The sequence below is a fragment of the Zosterops lateralis genome, assembly GCF_965231275.1.
Source record: "Zosterops lateralis genome assembly, chromosome: 3".
Taxonomy (NCBI): Eukaryota; Metazoa; Chordata; class Aves; order Passeriformes; family Zosteropidae; genus Zosterops; species Zosterops lateralis.
Genome location: NC_139764.1, coordinates 529,395 through 557,392, shown reverse-complemented (window position 1 = coordinate 557,392; position 27,998 = coordinate 529,395). Strand labels below are relative to the sequence as shown.

General features: G+C 48.2%; 1 protein-coding gene across 4 annotated transcripts; it reads right to left on the bottom strand.

Annotated features, from left to right (window-relative positions):
* Positions 1–65: 65 nt before the first annotated feature.
* Positions 66–27,998, bottom strand: KIZ (kizuna centrosomal protein). 4 transcript variants are annotated; one of them, XM_083857415.1, is made up of 13 exons: positions 27,893–27,998; positions 26,017–26,079; positions 24,542–24,689; positions 22,519–22,611; positions 19,103–19,430; positions 18,271–18,487; positions 14,786–14,920; positions 14,122–14,286; positions 12,833–12,968; positions 11,970–12,114; positions 8,108–8,207; positions 1,869–1,912; positions 66–295 (listed from the first exon to the last, which is right to left on the bottom strand). In XM_083857415.1, exons 2-13 carry the CDS (start codon positions 26,031–26,033, stop codon positions 192–194), a joined length of 1,632 nt encoding a protein of 543 aa, XP_083713541.1. In that variant the 5' UTR covers positions 26,034–26,079; positions 27,893–27,998; the 3' UTR covers positions 66–191. The 4 variants fall into 4 exon arrangements, with proteins under 4 accessions (XP_083713541.1, XP_083713544.1, XP_083713543.1 ...); XM_083857416.1 differs by lacking the exons at positions 66–295; positions 1,869–1,912 and adding exons at positions 9,773–9,889; positions 11,138–11,221 and having other exon boundaries at positions 8,107–8,207; XM_083857417.1 differs by lacking the exon at positions 11,970–12,114 and having other exon boundaries at positions 183–295.

Sequence of the window (27,998 nt, the reverse complement as noted above, 5' to 3'; positions counted from 1 at the left end):
TCCCGTCAGAGCAGAAAAACACTACCGGTCAGAAACAGCACATAGACAATGTGTAGGACCCATTATGTTTATTTGGTATTTAAATTTTCCTTGCCAATAAAGTGGCAAGCAGCGCTTCAGCCTGTGGCACACTCAGTGTGTAAAAGAAAATACAGTTTGTTTCTTCCCTCCCAAAAATCACTGAGAGAATCTCAGTCATAGAACTCATCAAAGTCATCTGAATCCATGCTGTGGGTCTGTGGGCGCAAAGCGGCCTCAAGCTCGGAGTTGCTGTCATCAGATTCGCCCCAGAACGCTGCGGGTGAGGAGACAGAAAGCACAAGTATAAAACCTTTTCTGCGGCCATGCCATTTATCACAGGAACAAGCACGGGTCAACTCTCCCGAGGCTGATTGAGGGCTGGGAATTGGGAGCCCAGGTGTGCGTGTCCAGTGTGGTGTCTGGCAGTGAAGCGGCTGTGCCGGACAGCGGCCTCATTCAGCGCTCCCACTCCATTGTGCCACAAGGTAGCCAGGCAGAACACTTCCACTCCAAGCAATTTACTTGACCAGCTGCTGCCTGAATCACAGCTTTGTCTATTCTCTTCCCCTTTCTCCCCACTACTTGACCCTGTGGTGAAGTCACCAGTGGGCCATGACATCACGGAGTTGGCACAAAAATGGCAATGATGTCACAAGTGAAAAATCACCACTTTGAGACCAGATCGGATCCAGGCAGGCCTGATCTCAGTGGAGCACACAGCTTTAACCTTAGCCTCTGGGAATCAGCAAACCCTTTCACTGACAGCAGCAGAATCCCACAGCAGTTTAGAGTGCCTGAGAGATTTCTTGAGATGTGAATTCTTTTGACCCATGGATAGGACAGAGCGGGAAGCATGGCACATGAAGTCAGGGCCACAGTGGCTGACAGAGCCGTGCTCTCTTGTTCCCACCCAATCCAGAGGCTGCTGGCTGTCCAAAGGCAGCCGGGATGAGGCCCAGGGCTCAGCCAGGGACAGAGGGAGGAGGAAGGCTGTCACGCTCACACAGACACTGTGGCTCATGTTTGAGGCACTTTGATGCCTCTGACAGCACCAGCTCCATGAACACCTTATCTACAAATGCAGCAGCTGCATCTTTCATCCTCAATCCCTGGCCCCCTGGGCAGCAGGGCTGCACTCCACTGGGAACATCAAAGACAGCCCTGTGCTTGCCCCCACACTGAACGGCTCTGAGACAGGAAAGGGGCCGGGGACGCCAGAGCCTTTCAAGCGCCACCAAAGCAGCCATCCTTGATGGCATCCATACCTCAGTTCAATGCCACACCTCTAAAACTGGGCCATTCTGGATTGCCAGCACCCAGAGCAGGGCTTCAGGCGGAGAGATCCTGGCTCCCAACGCTGCCTGGCTGGCAGGAGGCTGTGTCAGAGGTGGCTGCAGGCCCCAGTGGGCCTTGCAGGGGGTAAAGGGGGAGCAACTGGAATGTGTGGACAGTGAAAACACACAGGGCCCAGACACCAATTCAGAACAAAACCAGCCTGGCCACAGACAAAACCATCCAGCTGCACCCACCCACGTCCCAGATCACAGGGATGACCAAGGAACCCACAGGTTTTTCCTTCTCCAGGTTCTCTCCACCTGCTGTTCACTGGTGTTTGATTAAATCCTGCAAAGATCCCAGTGTGTTCCACACCATCCACCCCACAAACACCTCCTCTCTGCCCTGGATCTGTCATTCCCAGCTGCCACAGGAGACAGAGAAATTCCTGCTTTCCCTTCTCTGCACTTTATACAGGTCATACGTTGTTCTGGGAGGGCTTCTATGGTATAAATTTAACTAGAAAGTTAACTTTAAATTTAAATTTCAGTAGCATAACATTTGTCTCTTACCTTTGGATTTTATGGCAGTTACTGTTTCCTTCCGCAATTCAGTCCTGTAAAACATTTCAAATAATCAGCACAACGTCTCCAATTTAAAAAACATAAGTGAATTTTTAAAAAATACTGTGAAATGGTTTAAAAAACCAACAACCCAGTAACTTCTGTAACTATTTTTTTTTTTTCAAATAACTGTTTAATCACAGACTTCTTCACCTAAAACTTGGAGGAATTAATGTGCAGGAGGGACATTGGCCCAGCTGTTGTTGGAGTCATTCCCCGCTAACAGCACTGATTTACACCAGCACTGAGTTAAGGTACAGAGGAGCAGGGCCCTGCTGACTTTCAGAGCATGCAGAGTATGGAAAGACAAAATCCAAACAAAAATAAATCTCCCCCAGTGCTGCTCTCTGCACTTCCTCCCTGTGTGCACCTCTGGGTCCTGGCGCTGTTCCCTGGCCCCGTGGCAATGTGCAGTCTCTGCTGCCTTTGATCTACCTTGATGTGTGTCTGCAGCCCGAGCCTGCTCTGCTAAATGGCTGCTCTTGTGTCTGGAGCATCACAGGCCCTTTTGAATCTCTCGAACAAGCTGGAATCATTTTGATCTTTTGTGTGCAGCGTGTGCATTGTGTTGGGGCTGGGGAATAATCGCATGGGGGGGAGAATTAACTGTTACAGCAGCAGTCCTGCAGGAAGCTCCAAAAATAAAGCTTCAGCTGATTTTAATAAGGAAGATCAAATAGGAGATATTTGGGATATCACTGGGAGAACCAGTGAAATATAAGCCAATGTCAAGGTGCAGTTTGAAGCTGTGGCCTCAGTCACAACAGGACTCTGAAATGTCTGTGATTTGCAGCATTTCATTTAAAAAGGTGGCAGCCAAAACAGAAGTGCTTAAAGTGGGGAGCTGCAAATATTCCACTATTGTGGAGGCATTTGCGAAGGAGACAAAAAAACCCAGGGATGATTTCTTGCTTGCATTACCCTCAATATTCAGTCAGAATTTGGGATTGCAGCTGGAAAGCCACGTGTAAAGTTTCACACATTGCAGCTACCAGTGGTGTAGCCGTTCTTCCTTTTAACTCAGAGAAAGCTCCCACTGTTTAAATCTTGTTTCCTCTCCAAAGGCTCCCACTTTGTGGACAGAAATTCCCAGAATATTAAACACAGCCCAAGTTCCACCAAGGCGCCAAACCAAGACAGTGCTAGCACCAAGTGACAGATCTAGCAGAGTACTAACAGTTAGTACTAACAGTAACTCATTATGACCTTATTCAGTAAAAAACTTTAAACTGTTGGGTTTCAAAGGTTTCTCCCAACATTCCTTTAGTGCACCATCCCACTGCCTTTCCCTTTATTCCAAGCAAAACTCCACACTTCCTCATACTCTACTTCTCCTTCAAAGGCCTTCACTCGACAGGATACCCAGAGAGGATTTGAAGCTGTAGCCTCTGGGCTGCTCCTGCTCAACACCTCGAGCTCTGGCTCCCTTTGGCGAGATCTCCTGGTCCTCAGTACTTCCCAAGGAGGTGCTCCATGCATCCCAGGCTCAGCCCATAAAATGTGCTCAAGGGGCTATGCTGTTTTCCTCGGGGTGTGGAGCAGGAAACCATTTGTTGCTGAGCTGCAGCTGGCAAGGTTCCTCCTGTGAATGCTGGCACAGGAACCATTTCAAGTAGCTGAGAAGGAGGTTGGGGGCAGCAGCCACTGCTTCCCCTTGACTACATCCCAGCCTGCTGCTGGGAGGGAAGCATGGGGTTCCTGGGATTTTCAGTTAGCTTCTCACAAAAGCCATTTGACAACTGAGTTTGTCAGTTCTGTTCCACTTCTCTCTGTGGTTCAATCCCACAACAAAACACCAGCAAGTCAGTGCTTTGGGTCCAGTGCTGAGGATCACCAGAGAGAACTGCCCAGGTCTCTAGGACTTGGTCCTCCAGATCCAGCCAAAGGATCCATGGAGAAAGGATCACAATGGCTGTAGGAACATCTGGAGACCTTCCCACTGCCCACCCCAGCTTCCCATGCAGAGAAAGATCAAAGCTGTCAGGAGAGCAAGGAGAGAGATGTTTGTGTTCTACTAAACACCATCCATTTCCTGAAGTTCATCTTCCCGGAGCTGATGCACCAGGTATGGATTTGGGTTCACTTCTCAAAGAGCCTAGAGCCAAAGCCAAGCACAGCCATCCCAGAGAAGGGAGATAGGGACAGGGTGGCAGCAAAGGCTCAGCAGGAGAGCTGTCAGCACAGGAAAATGCTGGGCAGATATAAAAAACAGAGTGAGGACATCAGAAAGGCCAGAGGGGGAACAGCAGCTCCCAGTGACCAAGCCTGGGAAATGCTGCAGGGGATGAATTCTGGAGTGAGATGTGCAAAGCTGGGGAGAAGCAGCTGCACCTCTGCATCACACAGCAGCTGCCCTCAGCAGCCCTGGCTGTGGCAGTTCTCACCCAGCAGCCGCAACACACAATGAGCACAGACCTCCGCTGAGACATTTTCGGGCTATAAATGCAGCCAGGCTGGTTCCAGCACCTCCACTAATCCTCCATCATGACCCTCCAATATCCATTTACACATTTGCTTCTTCCCTAAAATAATTCCAAATTGAACCCAGGCTGACAAAGAAAAAACCCAAACCAGTTTCACTTCAAAGAGGCCTTTTAATCTCTCAATTTCTCTGATGAAACAGGCTTTTTGTATTGAAGATGCTGCAGCAGCAAGGAATGAAAAAGCTCCAAGAAAATATTTTTTCCTCTATAAAGAAAATTAATATTAAGAGGAAAATGCCAGCACAACAAGAGCCAAGTTAATCAAGGGGGCTTGCTGGAAAACAGCAGAAAACATTTACTGTAGCCTGAGGGTTTTCTTGCTAAAGCACCTGTTGAACTTTTACATTTTAGTATCAAGTGAAAAAGACACCCAAAAAATTTGGGAAATCCTAAATGCCAAGGGATTTTCCCACCCTGAAAAACCAAGTATCTACAGTACATATTCTGCACAGTGTCACATAGGCAGTATAAACTCAAAAGTCCATTCATCATGCCAAAGCTGGAGTAATAACACTGAATTTCAGTAATTACACTGTGAGTAGGACAACCCTTATTTTAGGATACAAAGATTTCTATCAAGCTGCGACTGTGTCTAAGACCAGTCTCTGTTTGGATTCACCACACTGGAGAAAAAAAAAAACCCACTGACACAAAGATCCATCACAGCACTATGGGGAAGCTGTGCAGGAGAGCAGGGGCAGTGCCAAAAAATCCACTGTTCCCTCTGTTCTTGGCTGGCAGATGTTGGTGCCTCTCCCCACAAACCTGGCAGGGCACCGCCACCCCAACAGCTCTGCTTCTCCAGCAGCTGGGGGTGCAGGCAAAGGAAACAAAGCTCACACAAACAGCTGGAACAGCAGAGAATCCTGCTGGAATTTTTAGTCAGCTTCTTATGGAAGCCATTTAACGATTGGGAGTACACTGGGGAGATAAAACCATCGGATCCTGCCTGGTTTCTGGGTGCACCTCCCAGGAATCCAGACTGACGAGATGGCACTTTTCCTGGATTTCCAAGGAAAATGCATTTGTGCACATCCTGAGCACTGCAAGCCCCAAAGCTCTGGGATGTATCCTCAGAGTACAGCAGAGTTTTTGTTGTCGGTTGTTGGGACTGGTTTGGAAAGAGGGAGTGGGGGATGCGCAGATCCCGAGTGCCCCCCGATGGCCGAAGCCAACGGGCCCGGGAACGATTAAGAGATGAATTCGACTCTGCCAACTTCTATTTGCATGTCACTACAGCTGTGTTGGGCAACAGGGCTGAAAACCAGACTTCAGAGACCGCCCCCTGAGAGTCCTTCCAGCAGATTAATTAAAGTTTAAAATACTTTACACTTTGTTGGTGTCCTGACAAATCCAAAGCAGGCTTTGGTTCTCAGCTGATAACACACCTTTAATCTCCAGATTATTTGGAAACGAGAGCACAAACAAGTCAAAGAAAAATAAAATGCCTGCATCCAAAATGGGGAATTCCCAGAAAGCGAGTGACCTCCACTGGCTGCATCCATCGCTACAGGCCCCTGCAATGCCACACACATCGCTGCCCACCCGCCTGCTCTTGCTGGCAGCCTCAGCCCTGACTTCTGATATCTTCTCCCCCCAGGACCATGTCATTTAATGCCCTCTCGCCTGCTGCAGCACCCTGACATCCCACCCAAAGGTGGATCTCTGTGCGTGGAAATATTCCTCCGGGAAAGTAAAGGAGACAGGGAAAAGTGGTTTTCTTGCTGGAGGTAGAGCAGGCGGCATTTCTGGGAGAAGAGGAAGCTCTGGCATGCACTGCCGAACAAAAGGGAACAAGTGGTCTTTACTCAGAGAGCAGCTTCCTATTAAGACTCACTCCGTCGTACATTATGCCTTTCATCCCCACTCAACCACAAAATGATTTTGCTGTAGGAAATACAATGGCAGAAAAAGATTTACATTGAAAGAATCTTTAATAATAAACTGTTGCAGATCTGCCTACTTCCCCATGATTTATAATACAATAAACATCAGATTCTATTAAGTCTCATGCACTGAAGACACGCACTGAAAACCCGAGTATGAAAGCCCTCAATTCTTCCCTTCTCCAGGCCCATAATAGTGAAACGAGCATGGATAAATGTGCTAAGAGTATCTCTTTGCATCTTTTATAGCTTGTGTGTATCAATCTGTAAAGCTTATTAAGAAAGTCATTGCTATGCAAAGCAGCACCCAATCTCTTTCTCTTGCTTTTCAACAGTGCGCAGTGTTTAGCCAATAGGGCCGGGCCCCAGCCCCTCATTCTGCATTCATAACATGCAACATTTGCACAATGTGTATCTCAAAGGCTGCTGAATAGAAAGCCTTAATACTCATGTAAACAACTGCAAACCAATTACTTAATGAATCAGGCCCACACATAATGAGGTGCCAGACAAAGAGCTATAAATGCATTTTTGCGCCCGAGCCTCCGCTTTAAAGTAAAATCCCTCAGCTGTAGTTTGGGCTTAACTGGCACATGATAATTATTGTCTGGGGGACATCAGAGGAGTCATGGTTTTTATTCCGGTCTGGCGGGGTCTGCGCCGAGGTCACTCATCAGCTCAGTGACAAAACACGGCAAAGGAGAATTTATAAAGTGCCACGGCCGAGCTCGCAGGGATGTTTATTCTCAAGTAGTGGGTTTGAGACCACTTGTGAAAGCAATAAAGCCCAAGAAGTGGCTGCTGGGAGCAGAGCTGCAGCGCAGCAGAACCATGGCATGGCATGGCACAGCCCGGCTGCAAACAGCTCTGCCTCTTCCTCCTTCCTGTGGCGCGCTTCAGGCAGCCAGTGCCCATGGCTGCGCCCAAACCCCGCCATGGCTTTGAGCCATTTTTAAAAACTAACTCTCACACTAACTTACAGATTTATTTCCATGGTTTTTTAAAGCAGCATCATCGCATATCCTTGCACAAAGTGTGCTGCTGCTGAGCACCAAGAGGCCTGGGATTATAAACAAGAATTATTTGAAATCCAATACAAATCAAAATTGTAGGAAAAAAAAAAAACAAAAAACCAAAAAAAACAAGTACAGGATCTAACTGAGGCAGAAGTGGCTGCAGGCACAATTGGCCAGCAGTGCAGAAGCAATGGGGTTTAGCTTGGAGAGTTTTTATTTTAAATAAAAAATAGTTAATATTATATTACGCATTTTATTCAGCTGCAGTGATCCTGTAAGTTCTCAGGGCCCTATACTGCTCTTTCTGCTGTCCCAGGCTTCAGGGATGGGCTAAAATGTAACATTTCAAAAACTCATCTACAGGAACACCCTTGCATTTCATAGCACAAGGCAGGATAATGTGGCTTATCATTCTTAAAGTTCCAGAAAGGAGAAAACATATGAAAAGAGAAAACAATTGAACCTAAGATGGTAAGAATTAATCCCACGAAAAGCAGGAATGCCAGTCATCGATGCTGGGTTACAGCTCGTATTTAATGTGCTTGAATTATAGAAGTTCTATGATTTTAATAACATATTCAGAATCATAAGTGGCCTCACCCACAGCAGTCTAAAATTTTGTGGAGCCCGAGGATTAAAAGCAAGGAGGAGCTCATACCCTGAGGTGTTCCAAACCTGCAGTGCTTGATTACAGAAACAACAACCTTAACACTTGTCCAATACAAAAATAAATCAGGGGAGCTTCAGTCCTTTTCTGTTGGGGTTTCTCCCTCATAGAATCATTTGCAGTGTTACAGCCTTACCTGGAGAAGGGAGGAGTGCTTCCATTCGACAAGGAACTGCTTTCCGAATGCGTTCCCAGACTGTTGCTTCCTTTGGGACTGTTGTGGCTGCGTTCACCGCCTGTGCAGGAAAAACAGGGACTATGAACTTTCCAAGTTCCCATTTACATTGATTAGAAAGGTTATTTTTGTTCTCCTTCCCCTTAAATGTAGATCATATTGGAATGTTACAGTTCTGCCAATATTATTTGATACCTCTGTGTTTTCAACCATCCTCTTGAATTTGACAAAAAATTAATAAATTCTATAAAAATCAAATTAAACATGTATCTTGAGATTTTTATGACTTAAACAGCCAAACACCCAACTATTTCAAAACCTTTTATCCTCACTTTCCTTTCTTCCCTTTCCCCTGCTCTGTGGATCTCATTTCCATTCTGTAAAGATTGATTTAAAAAAAAAAAGAGGCAAGTGGATTCATTCCCTGGAGTCAGACAATTGCTCATCTTTGTATTCGTTTCCAAAGCACATAATGCACAAGCACAAATCCCACTTTAAAAGGCTGCTTTGCATATATATATTTTTATATATATGTTTTTATCTACAGCACTGAAACTATAACTAAGCCCTGCTGTCCAACCAATGTCCCAACCCAGGACAATTCAGTATTTCTGACCACACTGGATTCTCCACTTCCTAACTGGCTGTGGACATCCCCAGTCCCTTCTGCACTTGGATTGCAGTGGCAAAAATCCTGCTCGGTCTCAGGCACTTCCACCAAAGAGGTGCCAGAGCCTTCCCAGGAAGAAAGAGAAATCAAGAATGAGAGGGGAAAAAAGATAAAGGGGGTAAAATAACCAGAATTACTTCCCCTTTTCTAAAATGTATCACAGTTCATGGCATTGGCCTCTTCCAAAACCAGCACTCAAGCTGTTGCTCCCTCTACTTTAAGATGGATGAAGAATTTCCACCCAGTATTCACAACTCCAGAAAGACTCCAAGGTCTTTAAGGAACTCAAGTATCCAACATGAGCTGTTGGATGACCTCATCCAGACTGACTTAAGTGCAGTGTCCAACCTGGCGCTGGCCTGAGGAACTTGCTCCATCCCAAACATATCAAATGATATCAAACAGAGCAAAAGGTTGACTGAGACTTATTAAATGCCTTGATTGGTGCACTCCAAGCAGCACCTTGGAATCCTCAAAGGAGGACCTCACTGGGAAGGACATGTGGGTGTGGGAAAAGTGGTGGCAAGACTGTTGGCTTATTAAAGGTGGCCTGAAAAGGGAGGCAGAATCCAGCTTGTGCTCCTTCACATTCCCATAGAATACATAAAGAAGGGCTATTTTTTTTCTTTGTAATAGCACTTCTCCTCCTTATTCCCACAGGAGATTTTAGACCTGGAGAGCAGCTGGGGGTGACATTCCAGCTGTTGTAAAGCCGAGCCCAATGAGTGGAGCATTTTTATTGCCATTTTTATCCAAATCCTCTATAGCCTTAATGCCTGCTCAAATCAAAGACAAGTGAAGGGGAGAGAGAGAATCTGGTTTTGTTAAACATTTAACAAACTTGCCCCTTCAATAAAATCAGCAATTTCCTACTCATAAATGAGACCCTTAAAGAGTCACCCAGCAAAATGAGAATAATGGGGTTTATCCTTTTTAATCTTGCACTATTCGCCTACCTCAGGAACAGCCGAAGAGCTGAATGACTTCTTTTACACATCTTCCCTGATAAAAAACAAAGCATCCACAGAGGAGCTGAGAACGAGCCCCACTCTCCCACTGTATCCTCACAAAACCTGGTAGCACAGGAGATTGCTGTTATCAGCCAGCTCCTCTCTGGGTGAGCTGTGCACTAGGTACGATCCCTTTAAAGCCCATTATCCACAGGTGGCCTCCCACAAGCTTCATACAGGGCATTAAAGAACCAACACAAATACTTCTGGAATATTCACAGATATTCAAGTAAATGAATGTTTTGGCTCTCTTTTTATGTAACATAAGTAAAAGAAAACTGAACCAAAACTCCAGAAGCATTCCCAAAGTGCCATCCTAAAGACTGTCTGGAAGTGCATCCACACAGCTCTCACAGTGAAGTCCAACAAACCCCAAAGCCCCAAAAGGCTGCTGGTGTTTCAAACCAGAAGATCACAGGCTGAAGATGAATCATGTCTGAAAAGAGCAGCTTGGCTTTCAAGTGAGGTGTGAGAAGCCTCATTCCTGAAGACAGAGGAACAGCAGAGACAGCTCCCTCACAAGGGACAGGCTGGAGTTACTGGGTTTGGCTGAGGAGCTTCTTGGGATTTTTACACACAGGAAACATTAGCACTTGCGTATCTGCTCTGCGAGAGAGCCAGGAGAAGTTGGGAGGTCTTGGTGATGGCACTGGCTGGAGGGAGCCAGTGTTATCAGGCAGCTTTGGTACAGGAGGCAGAGAGGAGGCTCCTGGCTGGCAGGGATCTGCCCCATGCTTATTCTAATGATCCCCAGTCAATTACTCACAGAAAGAATCAAACCAGCAGCCTCTGGAGTTTGCCATATAATTACTGGATCTTCCCCACAGAGACTGACCCCTGTAACACCAACAGCAGGCCCTGACGGGCTCACAGAGAGGATATTCACATGGTGCAAACGTGGAACATGATTACAAGGAATTAAAGAGGCACCATGCTCTCCACCTTTGTTTCTGCCAATGTCGACTCTGTGATGTGATGTTTAATCTGCGCTCAGGGCCAGCGGCTGGGTTTGCTCCCTCTGAAGTTGCCTGCGGCACGGAGCCGCCAGGGTGTGACTGTATAACCCAGTTGAATGCTGGGCCCAAGGTTAATATGCAGCCACCCCTTCCACCTGTAATGGCAATCTTTCCCACCACACTTTCTTGCCCGCTCTCATCTTCACTCCAGCCTGTGACTTCTGGATGTGAACATGCCGTAATGAAACCATTTCAAAGCAGCAACCATCAGACCGGTTTGTTTGCTTTTAAGCCCTACTCCCTTTAATTTCCCACTTTTGTTATCTCTTGTTTATTGATCTAAACTATCCATTACCGCTTTTAAAAGCAGTGTCCACTGGGAATTTGCCACCCTGGCTCTCTGTAGCTTCCTCACAGAAGGACAAGCCAACCAAATGTCCTGAAGAATTGAAGAAACAATGGATTTGGGAAACAAACAATCCACAGCAATGCCCAGTAGTGGTGGCATGTGGCATGTGCCAGACCTACTGCAGGAAATTAGCTTAAATCAAAGTCTGGTTGCCTTTGCACATAGGAACAGTGTGGATTTTGGAGCCTGGAGCAGCCTGTTTGCATTTGCTGCAAGTGCAAATACAAAGGCAAAGAGCACAGCAGCCTAACTGTCTGCTGCTGCCAGACTCCAATGGAAGGGGTGCTCCAGGAGCAGAGCAAGTGAGCTGCCATTACTGGAATAATGTATTCCCTACCTGTGTGAAAAAATTAGCTGGGCTCTCCCTGACACTGGCACATCCTGAGCTGGGAAATAGCCCCGCATGAACCCTTTCATTTTGGCAATTCCTTCTGTGGTCTGGCTTTGTCACAAGAGGCAGCAAATATATCTCCCAGTTCCTAAATGGGAAACGCTTTGTAAATGTGCACACAGAACTCACCAAGCCATTTTATAACAGCCACAGGGCTTGGCCTTTCTTCTCCTGCAGAAAAATCCACCACCACAGGCATCATTTGGTTTGGGAAGTAGCCAGAACCACAAACGATACCAAGATTTTTAGGAAAATCCCACAAATTCATCATAAATGTACATTGATCTGCCAGTGGCTATTGCACAGTCCCCTGGGGATTTGGACAGAACTCCCCTATGGCCAGAGCAGGAACCTGGAGTGGCAGCCAGAGCTGGAACACCCCTTTACCTGGTTCTCTCTGTGCCAGTTTCCCCTGCTTTCCTTTCCTGCTCTTGGTCGGGATCGATGGCAGGCTGAGAGAGGATTCATCACTCTGGACAGGCAGCTCGTCCCCACACTCCCCTGGAAGGGCCTCTCTCAGCACCAGCATAGCCTGAGCATTCAAAACAGAAACAGCCACAGCTCCATTATCCTTGCCCTCAAGTGTTTTCCACCACACAATCAGGCCTACTACTCCCAGGGTAATCTGCTTTCAGGGTGTTTCTGTTAGATGTTCCATTACCTGACTTCTAGGATGTTCTTCTGGGGCTTGGTATGGGACAGAAATATAGACTCGAGACTGTAAAATCTACTCCATGTTCTGCCCTAGCTCTCTCACTGTTTAGTAAAACAATTGCTTAACAGCACAAACAGTAAGAGACTGAGGCACTCACAGCTGATGGAATGCCATTTCTATTAATTTGTTTAAATAGTTTGCTATAATCTTTTGCAATAACTTAGAAAAACTATGAGCAAGCCACCATTTATAAAATGCTCTGTGTGTTCAGTGCCACTCTGCTTAAAAAAAAGTCAAAATACATCATTCATGATAAAAAGTCACAGAGAAAGACAAAGATAGAAACCTCATGATAGTTTGCACTAGAGCAAAGGGGTGAGCTTGTTCCTATGCCTAACTGGTATGAAGGGTAGGGACCTTAAAAAGTCCCTTTTCCCATGGGATGAAGCACTGGACATATTTCCCTGAGACCCCAGGGCTGGTTAACCACAGACTGCCCATCCTTGCCCTGAAAGCCACACCCTGCCAGGGCACAGCTGCAGCAGTGCAGAGGAGTCTCCAGTGCTCCTGATTTACTCAAGCTGTCAGTGCCCACCTGGCCATGCTGCTCCTCCTCTCTTGAAGCCAGCAGCTGCTCAAACATCTCTGCCACCCTCTCTGGGAGCCGAACCTGGTGCTGCTTCAGGAACAAGCCATGATGGCTCAGGAGAGTCCGCAGTGCATCTGTGTCCCTGAGGAACAAACCAATACCCTCAGTGAGACATCCCACCTACACATGCTGGGAAAAGCCACCACTCATCTGGTCCTTAATTCCCACTTTTTCTTTTAAAAATGTTCAGTGTGGGAAATGCAGGAAGCCACCTGTGAGTTCTGCAAGATGGGCAGGGGTGACCATCATCATCACCATCATCATCATGATGCCTTCCCTGTCCTGAGGCTCAGGATCCAAAGACACAGTCCTAGTCTCAGCACCATGGCCTGCTCACTCCCGGGGCACAGCCAGGCACCCACTGCCCCAGACTTGTCTTTTGCTCAGAAAGAATAAAAAGGGAAAAGGAAAAAAGCAACCAAGGTGTCTTTTAATGTAGAAAATACCAATCCTGCAATCCTTTTGTTTGACAAAGCTGTTTGTTTTTCCTGTTGCTCCAGTGAAGTTTCAGAGGAGTGAATTCCAATTAACTCCAGGAGTGTTTGTCCCTAAGAAACCATTCAGGAGACACAAGGAGCTTCTGGTGCCCGCAGGCATATCAGCCTCACAGGAGAGGCAGGTACTGCAGAGAGACCCTTCTGCAGTGCTCAAAAGTGCCCCGATCCTGCCAGCACTTGAGCACTGCGGAGGCTGTGATGGGGAGGGAAGTCTAGACAGAAGCTAAGCAAGACAGAATGGAAATTGGTTTCATTCCTGGGTTAAAGAGACCTGGGAAAAAAAAAAAAAAAGTAATTCTCACTTGTCCTTGTGGCATATGCATGGAGAAAAAAATTGAATAACTGCACTTTGTTTTTAAAGGCCGTGTACATCTTCTGTCTCACACAGAATAATTTCCTTCTCAAAATTACATTTCCCGTCCTTACTTTCAGATGCTGGGAATGACTGACTGAGAGGTGTCTGGAGTTCCTGCAATTCTCTGCCTGCCAGAGAATGGGAAACACTGTGGATCGGGGGACCCCGGGGCTGCCCTGTGGAGCAGGAGCCACCCCTGGGGAATGGGAGGGAAATAAATGAAGTCCTGAACGCTCCCGTTGAGAGCGCCACAAGGCACACAAGGCTCCGACAGCTCAGTTTGCCAGTGCAGGCCCGGCTGCCTTGGTGCTGGAGGGGCAGCAGGGATCCAGAGCAGAGACAATGATGTTCCTCACCCCTAGTGGATTCTGTGTCCCCCATACCTGGTGTGCTCCTCGTGCCCCACGCCACCGGCGGCCTTGCCAGTGTTCTCTGGCAGAAGGCTCTTGCTCTGCCCGCCATGGGACACAGCCTGGAGCTGCTGGAGTACCACAGCTTCTGTCACCTCCAGGTTGCCCTGAGCCAGCCTACCGGCCCCAGCGTGAGCACTGCAACACAAAGCAGGGGGACATGCCCCGTGAGCACAGCCCATCCCAGCCTGGAGATAGGAGAACCAGAGGAACAAACAAACATCCATGGTCTTCTGTGACACACATGGGACAGGACAGAGAGGTCACACGTGGCACTTGGAACATGCCAGATACAGCCTCCCAGGGAGAGGGAAGCTGAGCACATCCCCTTGGTGGAGCTGCCTCCAGTGGCAGGCTGGGGGCATGCCTGTTTGGGGCCCCTCTTTCTAATTCCCGAGGAATCCTCTCATCAAGTGCCTACAAGCGTCTCAGTCTGTGGAGGTTGTGCATCGTTGATAAAGTCACTAATGATTCCCAGCTCTGTACCTAGGGGCCCAGAGGCTGAAGAGGAACAGGGAGGGCTCTCTGCCACTGGTTTTGGCAACACTCGAGTTCTGGGGATTCCCTTTGCTCTTTTGCTCCATTTATTGTGTTTTTCTGCCATGGGCCATTTGTCACCCGGGCTGCACTCACTCACCTGGGCAACTCTGCTGTCCTCGAGGGCTGGCATTGGTACAGCGCCCGGTGCCAGGGGCTCGTCCTCTCCACCAGGTCCTCCAGGAGCTGCAGCGCACGGCAGAGCTCCGAGAGCTCAGCCAGCGTCCCGCCGGGCCTGCGGATGGACAGACAGGGTGGGAGGGACCTGTATGACAGGACTCGTCAGTGCATTCCCATTACACCCCTTGGGAAAACAAACTGTGTCGTTTGAGCTGTCCAAAGCATACGACAAAACCCACGTTCCCGAGCAGGAAAGGGAGGGTGGAAGAAAAGCACATGAGCAAACAAACCATCCAAAAATCAGCCCGGGCTGAGCCGCTGCTGCATGAAAATCACCACCGTGCCGAGCACTTTAATTCCTTCACCTCCACAAGCGAAACAAATCCAGTGACCACCTACAGGTATGGGGAAAGCCCTGGGACCTCAGAGGGGTTTTGATGAGGCTGCACCTCTATGATGATGCAAATGAGGACTTAACCACTGAAACAATGCCGCGGGATAATCCCGGGACAGAGGTGTAAATGGCTATTCAGGTCCCCGGCTGCCGCTTTGTGGGGCTCCCAGCCCAGGTCTCAGCCAGCAATGAACACCGCCGCAGCTGGGGCAAAAGAGTTTTCTTTCTTTCCCCCACACGCAGGAGCTGACATGTTTCCACAGTTAACCCTGGCTTACTCTGCCTCCAAGGAGAAGCTCTGTGCACAAAAACTTTTAGCATTTGCACACTCGTGCTGAGCTGTGCCCAAAGCTGTGTTTTCCCTCCAAGTGTTGGGCAACAGTGAACAATTAAGTGGGGGCTGCTGCGTCTTTAGTCGAGTTTCCTAGACATTTAATAAGCAAAACAATGCCAGGGAGATCACATAGGCAGTTAAACAGTGCTTTCTCTTTTCCGCCAGCCTTACAAACCCTGTATTCCAGCGGCCGTCTCGTTTCCCATTGTTTTCCTCCCGCTGGGTGGTCCTTCCAGGGTGCCACTCGAGAGGGATACAATAATAAAAAGGGAAGGGGAAGGAAGGGACACCAACATAAAGAAAAACAAAATGTATGACAATCTGCAGCAGGCTACGGATCAGAGGTCAGCAAACAAGAGGTCCTTCTCTTTTACAGGTTGCTTCCTGGAAACAGTCTGATTAAGCTGACAGCTTGAATTATGTGTTTCATTTTGTAATGCACAATCCATCTGTGCTAAGTCCTCCTCAATGCAGCTGAAGCAGCACAAGCATAAGCTCTGCCTTTTTCCACCCCCTCAGCTCAGGCCTTAAAATAGTCATCATCTTTTTTCACACTAATTCTCAGAGACCCTCTTCCCCCTGCCTCCCGCACCCCGGGTTTAAGCCCTCAAAGAAAGGGCTGGGTGCTGCAGGGAATCGTAAGAGGACACGGAGCCTCTTGCCTTGGAAAAGCAGCTCTACGGGAGGGGACACCAGGAGCCTTCACGAGCCCCCACGGTGCCAGGGGGCTGTTGACAGGAAACCCATCCCAGGCTGTTCCCGTGGGGCTGGGTGTGAGGAGGCAGGAGAGTGGCCTCTGATCCGCAGGAAAACCGACGTTACTGCCCAACAGTCATCAGTTCTAATAACTAAAGCAGTGAAGCTGCAGCACCCTACTGTGACCAGCAACGTACCAGCAAGATACTCAATCACCTTTCTCCACATCTCCCTTACTTGGCTGCCAACACTTCACTGCAGAGGAAAAACCCAAAACTCCTTAAAAAACAGAGGCTAGCATCTCTGCAGTAAGACAGGAGAGGCATTTGCTCCAAAGATGAAAACTTGTGGCTTCCTGGCACACAACAAGGACTGGTTTTGCCTCTGGAGTCAGCCATGGTCTCTGCTCCTTTCAACACCATCCCTTATACTCATTTCAGATAATTCACCAAAGTGTATGAACAGTGCTTCCTTCTGATGCCACAGCAACACTGCTGCAGTGGGAGAGTCCAAGCTACAGGTATTTCAACTTAAGGCAACAAATACACAGAATCTGGCAAATTTCAGCACATTTCTTCAGCCAGCACAGGAATTTTGCAAGAGAAAACCATGGGGGCTGGAAGGACATCACATGTTGTGAATCCATGGTGTGACACAGCTAAGGCAGCTGCATTCCCATACCTTGTATAATGTATACAGTTGAAATTCAGGTACTAATCACTTGCAAGCTTTTCCACACGATGTTTGGCCGATTAATTTTGCAAGTCTCAAGGGTGCACGCTGCATTCCAGGCACCATGGAAAGCCCACCTGGCTGTGGGCACAATAAGGGAATGGTTGCTCCTCTGCTCCTGCCAGTGGATCTGCCTTTTCATTTTCAGGTAAAGCAAATTAAAACCTGTATCTTTTCTGCAGCAAGCAGTAGTGATCCTACTTCCATGGCCTTGAGAAGCTCAGGCATTCAGCTTGGCACCACGGGAGGAGAGCTCTGAGCCGCGGTTCCAGCCATGCCCCGGGGACAATGCAGGCGCTCAAACCTTGTGTATAATTTCCCCGGGCCTCGAGAGCTGCTCCGCGTCTCATCAGGCGCTGCACAGCGAGGCCTCGCCGGGGAGGGAACACAAGGTTAAACTGCTGGCGCTCACAGAGACGGGCACTCGGTGCTCTCCCCTGCTCCGCTGTGATTAACAGGTGGGATACAAAGGGAGGACTGGGGGAAAGCTATTTACATGTAAATCAGATGATGTTTCCATAGCGAGCAACAGCCCGATGCAAATGGGAAAGGGATAAAGTTACAGAAGTGTCTGTCGGTGGCCCCCAGTTTCTGCTCAGGTGTCAACACCCAACCCAGCACTGCTGTCAGCACCACCCCAACGTGCCTAGGAACAGATATTAACAGATTTAAACACTACAAACAACGAAGATGGAAAATCCCAACCAACTGGCAGAAGAGGAGAATTCCTTCTAGAGAAGCACATGCTGTCCAGGGGTAAAAGTGCTGTTTCCTTTGCACAGTGTCCCACTATAGACCTACCAGCCCCCCAGGTGACCTTGGGCCAGCCCCGGGGACCATCCTGCCATGGGCACTGCCCCGCTGGGACAGGGATGCACTTCCCTGTCTCATGAGGGCGTTGCAGGGCCGAAAATCTTGCCGGGATGGATTTACAGCCGATGATGCTCTGGCGCTGCACTTGTTGGCCACAAAATCTTGCCACTGTCACACAGCAGCAGAGGACAGGCCCTGTGTCTGCAGCACACTGTTCTCATCCTCTCTTACTCTATTTCCAAACAAAATGCTCAAACAGTTCAACCCCTGGAAGTTTTACCAAGTAGAGTGACTGGAATAAGATTTATGTACATTTAAAGGACATCATCTGCATTTTAGCAACAAATCCTTCACTTGCCAGCTCTGATCCTAGTGAGGTGCCCAGAGCCCTTGAACGCCCAGCATAGGTAAAAGGTACTGAAGGACAGGGGAGAACTAGGCATGAGCTTTGGTGCCCTGGCCAGCCCAGCTGACCCAGGAAACAGGGAGGTGGTACCTGTGTGGTGCTGAGCTGTCCAAGGGCTCCTCCTGGGCTGCCGGAGGGCTCTGTGGGGGCAGCAGGGAGCCCTCTGGAGCCTGGGCATCCCTGCCTTGCTCCTGCCGTGTGTCAGGAATGCTCGGCCTCGCCTCCTCCTCAGCACCGGCAGGGACTGGGAGCTTGGCACTGCTCCCCTTCCTGCAAGCACACCAGCTGCTCAGGCCAGACTTAGCCCCTGTAATAACAACAAAAAATAATGAACCCAAGATACAAAACCTGTTATTATTCTTCTCAAAACATTAGCAGGATCATGGAGTGATCACAATGTAGGAACTGAAACCAAGCTCACCCACATTGTTCACCCCGTGTGAAGGATCATCCATCCATCCATCCATCCATCCATCCATCTGCTCCTCTTGTCTGTGGGCTTCCCTGCCCTCAAGCCCCTGTTCTTCCATGCTTCTCTCACAAGGGGGAGTCCAGGGAGGCTGCAGCCTTTGCGATTTGGGAACAAACCTGGCACTCCTCAAAAACCACCTTGGCACAGAGACCAGCTACCTGACCATATCAGCTCTGGGGGAATCAATCAACTTTTATGCACCAGCTCTGAGGGAGAAGGAATTCAGCCTGAACCAGAAGAGACCCCTCTGAAGAAGCAGTGCACGCTTCCCTGTCCCTGTGAGTGGCCTGGGAGGAAACGGAGTCGAAAGGACAAAAGAAACAAAGAGAGAAAAAAGGAGTAAGAGCCACCACACTCCAAGCCCAGTGCCAGAGGTGCAGGAGGAACAACAGCCATGGGTATGGCTCTGGCTGGGGTGAAGGCGGACAGGGACACATCCCACTGCCATACCTGGAACACTTCCCTGCTGCTGTCCCAGCCTCGCGGGGGCTGCTTTGGCACCAGAAACTGAGGTGAGATGCTCAGAGCCTTCCTCACTGGCAGCCAGGTCCCCATGTCCTGCTGTTCCCTCCTCACTCTCTCCAGCAGCATTCCCGGTCTCGGGACTGAGTCCCTCAAGGTATGGGGAGTGCAGAGGAGGCTCCTGCTGTGAGCCCAAACCTTCTGTGGTCGAGGCAGCTGATGTGGGGCAGCCCAGCAAGGCTGCTACTGGATGGGCCAGTTCTCCTGGCATGGCTGTATTGGTGCCAATTCCCACCTGTCCTCTGGCCTGCAGCACCTGAAACACAGGTGGAGCATGGCTGAAGGAGACTAACAGGAGACAACTGTGTGTGGCACATGGAGCTGGGCTCTGAAGACAAAAGTGCCACAGAATTCAAGACTTTGCTGTGGCATTAATTTTACATAACCCCTGGCACACCTTCCATGCATCCAGTGTGAAATGAGGACCTAGGCCTGCATTAAAGCTCTACGAGCCAAAACACCCAGTGGCAGAAGCTGCCTGCATCCCCAGCCTGGCCAAAAGAGACCCACACACACCAAGGACTCAAACCCATCTAAATGGTGACTGGATTTTACAAAGAGTCAAACCTTTGGGATTAGGATTTGGTCTCAAGGTTTGGAGACCTTGGACCAAAGCACAACATTTAGAGCTGCCCACAAAGCCCAAATTTAGGAGGACTAGCCACTGCTACCACGACTGCTGCAGGGTAATGGCCAGTTTATGCAAAGCCAAAATGAGCCATTGTAATACCACTGTTCACACTGAGCAGGGCTTCCTCTCCAGCCCCAAATCCCAGCAGCACAATTTATAGTCACCTCCACATCTCTCCCCTCTCTTTCCCCTCTTCCTCCCCCACTAAGTCAGCTGCCAAGCCCAGCTGAAAGGAAACAAAGGCATCTTGTCTGCTCTGTGACCAAGGTTCCTTAAAAAAGCTCAAATTCCACGTACGAAGGAGCAGAACAAAAAGTTATGAAGTAATTTTAAGTAGTAGTAAAGGTTTGCCACTCAGATTAAGTTCACAGCTTATTCCATCACCACTGCTCTCAGGTTCCTAATTACTTCTTGAGTGTGGGATTTGGTGCTTTCAAATGCCTCCTGACAGTCCTGCATGGCTTTGGGAGCTCTTGGATGCTGTGCTCCAAAACAAATGGATTTCAAACAGGCACAGGCACAGCACACATCCCTATCAATCCCTTTCGCCAGGAAGGAACTCTGCCACGCATAGGTGTTCCTGGGAGATTCCAGCATGCCCAAGTCCAAAATCTTTTGAAGGCTCCAAGGAAGAGCTTCCAAGCTGACTTCCCAGCACAGAGGATACAGTTGCGTGAGCTGTACAGCTCTGCCAGCTGGGAAAGAGCTCTTCAGTGTGGGACTTCTGACCTTAAGGACTCCCCTGGACACTGGAAGCCCAGAAGGGAACATACCCCATGGCTCAGGAATGTGTCAGACATTCCTAAAGGTGTTTGAGCATTGGGATACTGCCCATCTGTAGAAAGCCAGTTCTGGGATTGTCCTTCTGGGTCCCCAAGGCCCAGAGATGATCCCCCAAGATGTCACTGAGGGAGTCATCACACAGTCACTGCATCCCAACTAGCCTGAAGGAAGCCATCCCAATCCCAGTGCTGGGAAATAAAACCAGTTCCCCAAGCTGTATCCTGGACATCCCACATGCCGACTGCACAGTCTCTGTGACTGTCTCAGTGCTTCATCACTGAGAAAAAACTCCTGTGTTTTGGATAGAGGAACCAGCACATTTGAAGTGAAAAAAAACAGAATTAAGAGCTGAAACACAGCCCAGGGATATGGCAAAAATGCACAATGTAGCTGAAGTTACCTCTGTGTTTTTAGAAGGGAGATGAGGAGGAGGAGGAATAGGACAAGGGATAAAGGAATCCAGATACCACTCCATTATTTTACACAAATTGACATTTTTGGGTACACACCACACTGTCATAGTGCCCAAAACCTGCCCACAGTTTTTCAACCCCCAAGTCACAGCACAAGCCTTTGATGTTCTAGTACTGATGCCGACTTTTCCATCACTTGGAAATCCCATCTCCCACACTGCCTGCCCTAATTGGACAGCTCACATTCCAAAATGAACTCACCTTTCCCCACAACACTTCCCGATTCAAACCACAATTTGCACCCTGCCACAGGCCGGCCTTTATAGGCCAAGGCTGCTAGGGTTCACTGCTTTGTGTATTACAGTTTAAAGAATGCTCTAAATTCAAGGTTTTAAAATTTTTAATCTATGGGGAAAACTTCCCATAAACTCAGATTAACAACTGCTAATGCACTGAAGAAAGGAAACCAAAAACCTTCCTCCTACTATAAAAACAAAATAGTGTGGCCTCTGTTTCTTTTCTGATAAGAGTCTTAAATACCAAACATTTAACTGCATAATAACATTCCCTGGCAGCCAGCAGCCTGCTTAGCAGATACATAAAGCAGGTAAAAGGGGAAAAAGTTAATTTCTTGGCTGAATGATTCCATCGTTAGCTATAGGGCAAACTAGAAAGTCTTTTAGTAAAGTAGCAGTTGATTCTTCTATCAATCTGCAGCACACACACTCTTCCAAGGAATGCATTAAATATGAAAATCATATCCCGTTATCATCTGTTCCCAGCTTTCAGCCCAGTAAGCTTTCCTTAATGAATGCTGTAGCCTAAGGGATGTGCGTGCTGCCGGCTCCTCGGAATAATGGAGTGATGCTCCTGTCCTGCCTATTCCGGCGCCGCCTGGCTGAGGGGCTTCCACACATAGTCACAAGTGACTACTCTTGCCAGCATGCTCCAAGTTATTACAAGATGTTTTTAGACATTTCATCTAAAAGAGCTTTGCTGCTTTTAGTGGAGAAAACAGCTCTGGTCTTGAACTGTATCATTTATATGGAGATAGGAGGAGGGATTAAGAGCCTGCATTACTGCAGATATATGGCAGCAGATATTTAAGTATTCCTTGTCAGTCTTTTTGTCTGTTCCTTAGATATGCAATCTCCTTCTGCTCCTTCTGAGGAAAGGTCAGAACTCACAAAATTATAAACACAGCACACAGCTCCTTGGCTGCAGTTCTGCAAATATCCCTCATTAGGAACATTTCCTCCTCAGTCATGACCATCTCCACGCCATCCAGCACAGGACTCATAAAAGCCAACAAGAAGATGCGTGTAAACAGTCAGAGTTTTTTTTAATTCTGGCTCTCTGGATGAAATGATTGCTCTTTTTACCCAGGTGATTCTCCTTTTCTCAGGCACTACACACAATTTCACACTGCATGTGCCAGCACCGCAATCCCCACAGAACAGCTGCACAGCTCCGAGGAGAGCACATCGCTGGAATAAAGCCCATTTCCCCCCCATTACCTGCTTGCTGGATCCTTTCTCCTTGTCACCTCCTGCTGACAAGCTGCCCTCTCGAAGGGATAACAGGTTTTTAATCTCCCTTCTGTACCATTCCTAAAAGGGAACAAATCCGTCACACAAAACTGAAGGCCAAACAACCTCCCCACCCCCCAACCCAAGAGATATCACTTTGCAAAATGTGCACCTTTAAATGCAAAGCCCTCACAGCCTTTTTAACTCAGACTATATTTAAAAGCAAGGATCTCATTTGCTCCTCATTTTTCCGCTCCCCTGCCCAAGCAGCGTGGCCTGTACACAATCAACTGCAGGGCTTTCATACACATTTATTCATCTCTATCATTTAGAATCCTACAGAACAGCAGTAACTTGTTGACTCATATTTATTGCATCCCAATCAGTATCTGTAACACCGAATTATTGCTGCTGCCTCCAGACAATGATTCGGCTGCTTTGGGATGAAATGAGCTCCACAATGTGTTTTTCATGCCCCACCTTACAGCTGGCTGGGCTGTTGTGAGGAACAATCCCTGGCAGACGTTCCAGAGAGCAGCCCAGCAGGGAAGGCTCCGTGCTGGCCGCTCCAAACGTGGCTTGCTGCACTCCGAGGTTTATTGGAGCAGCGCTGGGAGTGGGGCTGGGCACCACGCAGGCAGCACCTGCAATTAATCCTGCATCCTCCTAATCGCAACCCCCACCAGCAGCAGCACACCAGGCTGAAAGCAGGAAATGGGTGTGGGAATGAATCCTCCACACAATCAACTTGCCCGCCTCTGCCCTTTACCCCGGCGGTGCGCTTAGCTCCCAGGCAGGAGCTGCTCGGGAAACCTCAAATGTGGAATTTCAGGGAACAAAACTTCACCACGTGAAGAGTCGAGATGCTCAAAAGAAACTCAGATGTAATTCCTGGATTTTGCTGAAAGCTGAAGTGCATTTATTTATACTCCTAAAAATTAGTGACCAAACACAGGGAGAAAAAGTGCATCTCTCAGAAACAAAAGAAGTTTTGTGAGCTACAGCTATGTAATAAATGTGCACAGAGTTGTGATAAAGTGCTCCTAAAGGGCATTCTGTATGGAAAAAAAGAAGAGAAAACAGCAATAATTTCTTTCTGTATACTCCCATGATAGATTAAATGATTGCATGCTCCATAACTCTCGTGCTTTCCATAACTAACATGGAGGAGATGTCATTTTTTCAGCATCTCCAAAAAGTAACTGTAACTTGGCAAAGATAAAATGGAAGGCACAGGAACACCAAAATGGAAGGACTGAACAAAAACCCCACATGCAGCTCGACCTGTGGCACTGGGACTGGGACTCACAGCAGGTGTCAGAACCATCAACTCTGACACTGGACAGACTGGTGTGCACCAGTGCTGCTGAGGAGGAAAAATCCCTTCAAAACAGCAGGGGAAAACTGGCATTGCAGCACAGCTCCCTTCCTGCTCTGCTTCAAATAAAAAGTAAAAATCAGAAGCAGGGAATCACACACCCCAGGGACAGGCTCTGAATTCTGGGCTGCTGCACTGCAGCCAGGAAAAGATGTTCTAGGAATGTCACCAGATCCAACAGGTGCTATCTGGATTATCGCTGTGTGAGGAATAAACACAGCCAAATGTTTCTGAGGAGAGACACTGCTCTTAGAAAGCAGGAATGAACTCATTTCCCTCCCAGACTGTGCTCCCCAAAAAACCTGGCTCCATGCATCAGTGGCATAAGCAGACATTGCAGTTTCATTTTTAAAAATCTGGACGCATCACTTTGCAACATCTCCATCTCAAACTGTACTTCAGGGAACAACATGACAACATAATAATAACAATAATAATAGTAACAATGTGACTCATGAAACCTGAGGGCTTGGCTTTTTCTTATGGCATCTGTTGAATCTGGGGTACTTCAGACCTGTCTGTTCTACAACTGAAATATGGACCCTGATTGAGTTTGCTTCCAGCTCTAGGATATACCAGGGAGTCCCGCATAACAACAGCATACACCCACAATCAAGTCTTATAGAAAGTTACTTCCATCTTCCGGATGGTCTCCCAGCCCGTGGTTTCCATGTGAGCCTCCAGCTGCAGGAATTCCTGGTGCAGGGCCCGGTTCCGGCACAGGGCCAGCTCCTGCCGCACCAACACTGCTGCCAGGTGCTTCTGCAGCTTCAGCTTCACTCTCCAGGGCAAAGAACAGGCATTTAAAGGTGTGAAAATAAACCAAAAGCACCCATCACAATCGCTCTGCTTCAGACACACACCCCAACTGAGGGGGAACTGCCCCAGACTCCAAAAAGGAGGAGACTCGTTCTTCTGCACACCTACATTTATATAAATACGTATGTGCCACTTCCCTGCAGATTTACATGGAGGCTTTGGTGTTCCAAAAGGTAAACACATTAAAAATCTCCTGTAACTGTGTTTTAAATGGATTATGTACTAGTCACTTCTAGCCCATTGAATCAAAATCAAAACTGTAGCAAAGGAATGTGTTCTGAAAGTCACCCAAGCAGGCACAGCGAGGCTGAGGTTTCACAACTGCCTAAATCCATGGTGTCACCAAGAGGGGCCCTGGAAATCCGTCTAACCCAGTTTTCTCCCACCTACAAACCTGAATTCCCTTCCAGCCACACCTCTTTCCTGATGTGCCTCCAGGGCAGCCACAGGGCATTAATGCCAACACAGAGAAATGGGGACCCAAAGATGCCCCTGGCTCACAGCTCCCCTTCAGCCAGGAAGGAAACTGCAACCCAATGCCCTCAAGATGTTCAGAGAAACTGCAGTTCTAAACCTTTTAGACCAAGCCAAATCCAATAAAACCAGGAAAAAAAGTACATGTGATGCTGCCTCACCTTTTTTAGACATTCAGACTTTTTATTTTTTTAAATTTGTATCTGCATTTTCTGCCCCTTTCAGAAGAGGGGTTCCCACAGCACCCAGCACTCAGTTCCTGGAACTTTACAGAACACCTTTGAGGAAAGGAATGGAATATTGGATGACACTTCTCAGTCTTCTCTGGTTGTTGGGACTTTAGGAATTTTTTTTCTTTGGTTTGCTGTTTAGGGTTTGAATTTGTTGGTTTTTTTTTTTTTTTTGTACAGACTGTCCATGCAATTTACATTAAATAGACACTGCAAAAAGAATGCAAGGAGCAGGACCAGAACCTGGAATATCCTCTAATGTTTCTTAAGGCTTTCAACTTTCTAAGACCCTGGGATTCCCCAGCATGGACTAAGCTGAGGTGATTTTGTAAAAATAGGTTAAAGCCAACCTGCATGTTGCTTATTCCCAAGATTTTAGTATCCACAGAATGAGGCATTTAAGTTACTGCTGCAGTTATTTCATCAATAACTTGAATACATGAATTTTGCATTACACTTAGCATATGAATATAAATGTATTATTATTGAAAAATCTTCAAGACAATATTCTGAAAGCATTCCAAGATAACTAAACCTTTGCAAGTAAAACAAAATAACCCCCAAGAAGCTTTTAAACAGGCTTACTGGTGTGGATCAGCCATTGTTTATTCCATCCGCTGCCTTCCTAATTCCAGCCTTTTTGCTTCACTGGAAGAAAACCAACAACATACAGTGCGATAAATGTATTTCACCATCTGAAGTATCCAAATGCCAGAACTAAGGGGTTTTGCAGAGCACAGCCCTTGCCAAGCAAAGAGGTCAGATTTGCTGGGAGTTACAGACTTATCTGCCAGCCTAGCTCTGAGCAACTCCAAGCTTTGACCCCTCTCTCTGTTCCCCACTGGAACAGGCTTCCTGGAAAGGGAGGAGATGCCTGAACATCCACATGGGACCCACCAAAACAGCCAGAGACCCCAGACAGCCCAGGAAGGGCTCTGAACCCCATGATGGGCAGTCCCCAAACCCATCCCTCCCCTTTTTGCCCCACAATCCCACAGCAGACCTCTTTCCATGCAAGAAACACTTGGCCGGAGTTGTTCCCAGGACAGCTCCCCTGAACCTGCCACAGGAATGGATTAGAACACACTTCCAAAACCCCTCCCAGCTCACAGACCCACATGCCAGACAAGTGTTTTATTTAGGAACTGAACTTGAAACCAAGCTCATATTTCCATCTTGGCATGTCCATCTAGAGGGAGGTGAGCCCCACTGCCAGCACTGCTGCAGGAACAAGTGTCCACCAGGAATCCTGGTGGTGCTGAGAGCCTGTGGGGGCATCAGAACTGCCTGGAGCAGTGCCAAGGCACTGGGCATGGGATGGACACATGCTGAACCACAAAGTCATCCATACCTCACCTAAAGCCATCCCGTCAGGAAGGTTGTTTTGGGAACAGAGTAAAGCTGCCACTATTGAATAGTTCCAAATTGCACCTGAGGACGAACAACCATCCCCTGAACAAAAACCAGAATATAACCAAGAGAGGCTGCCAGCAGATTCTCACTGCAAACCCTGCCATGAGCAAAGCCAAGTGCCTCCTCAGGAACAGCATCAGGTTGTCATTAGACAGCAAGGTGTGGGAGTGAAGGGGACATCACATGGCCCAACACGTCTGTGCACACTTCTCCAAGGATCTGGGCTCTCCCTACACACATACACAGACACCTCCTCCCAGTTTCCCTGCAGAGAGGGGAGCCAGGGAAAACCCAACCTGCTGCTCCGTCTGGGAGATCAAGGCGTCCTTTTTAGCCATGTGATCCTGCCAGCGTCTGGAGCAGGATTAGGCTTCGTGTCATGTGCACAGTTTAACAGACATGCTACATCTGAGATCTCATCCCTTCAATTTCCTCTTTGCTTGGACAGCCAAGCAAATGCAGATTTGAAGATCTTGTTTTTACACTCCTCCAAGTAATTTTCCTGCCTTACCAGAGAACACCGATATCCTAAGGGATGAAGAAGCTGATGGATGTGAACGGCCGTTGCCTTTGATCCCATTTCTTAACCCCCCATCCCGCAGAGATCACACTGCGTTCCTCAGCTCCCTAAAGTCCATTCCCCCCCACACCAGCCAGATTTTTCAGCACCCCACCGGCCAGCCTGCAGCAGCCACTCAGGCAGACAGGGAGACCTAGGGAAGGTCTCTTGGGGCAGGACACAGTGAAACAAACCCCCCGAGGCTGCAGTGCCCCGGGCACGCAGGCACTGCCATGTGCAGGCTGGACAAGGGACCAGCACCAGAAAATAAACCTAGGCCAGGAGAGTCTGAGAGGTGATTTAACATCTAGCCACACGTCCCGGGGTGGTCCATTGATCAGGAGCTGAATATCTGGTGACTGACTTCTCAGCCTCTCCAGAACTTAGGTATGGAAGGGGAAAAGAAAAAGGAGATGAATGAGAACAAGGCAGGGGGAAAAGCAATCCCCCACCTGGACCTCCATCACACCGCGGGGGGACGCGGCTCACCTGGAGCGGGCTGGCTGCGGGTCGCGGGGATGCCGGTGCCCGGGGGCGGTCCTGGTGCCGTTCCCGATCCCGGTGGCCCCAAGCGGTTTCCGTCGGTGCCCATGTG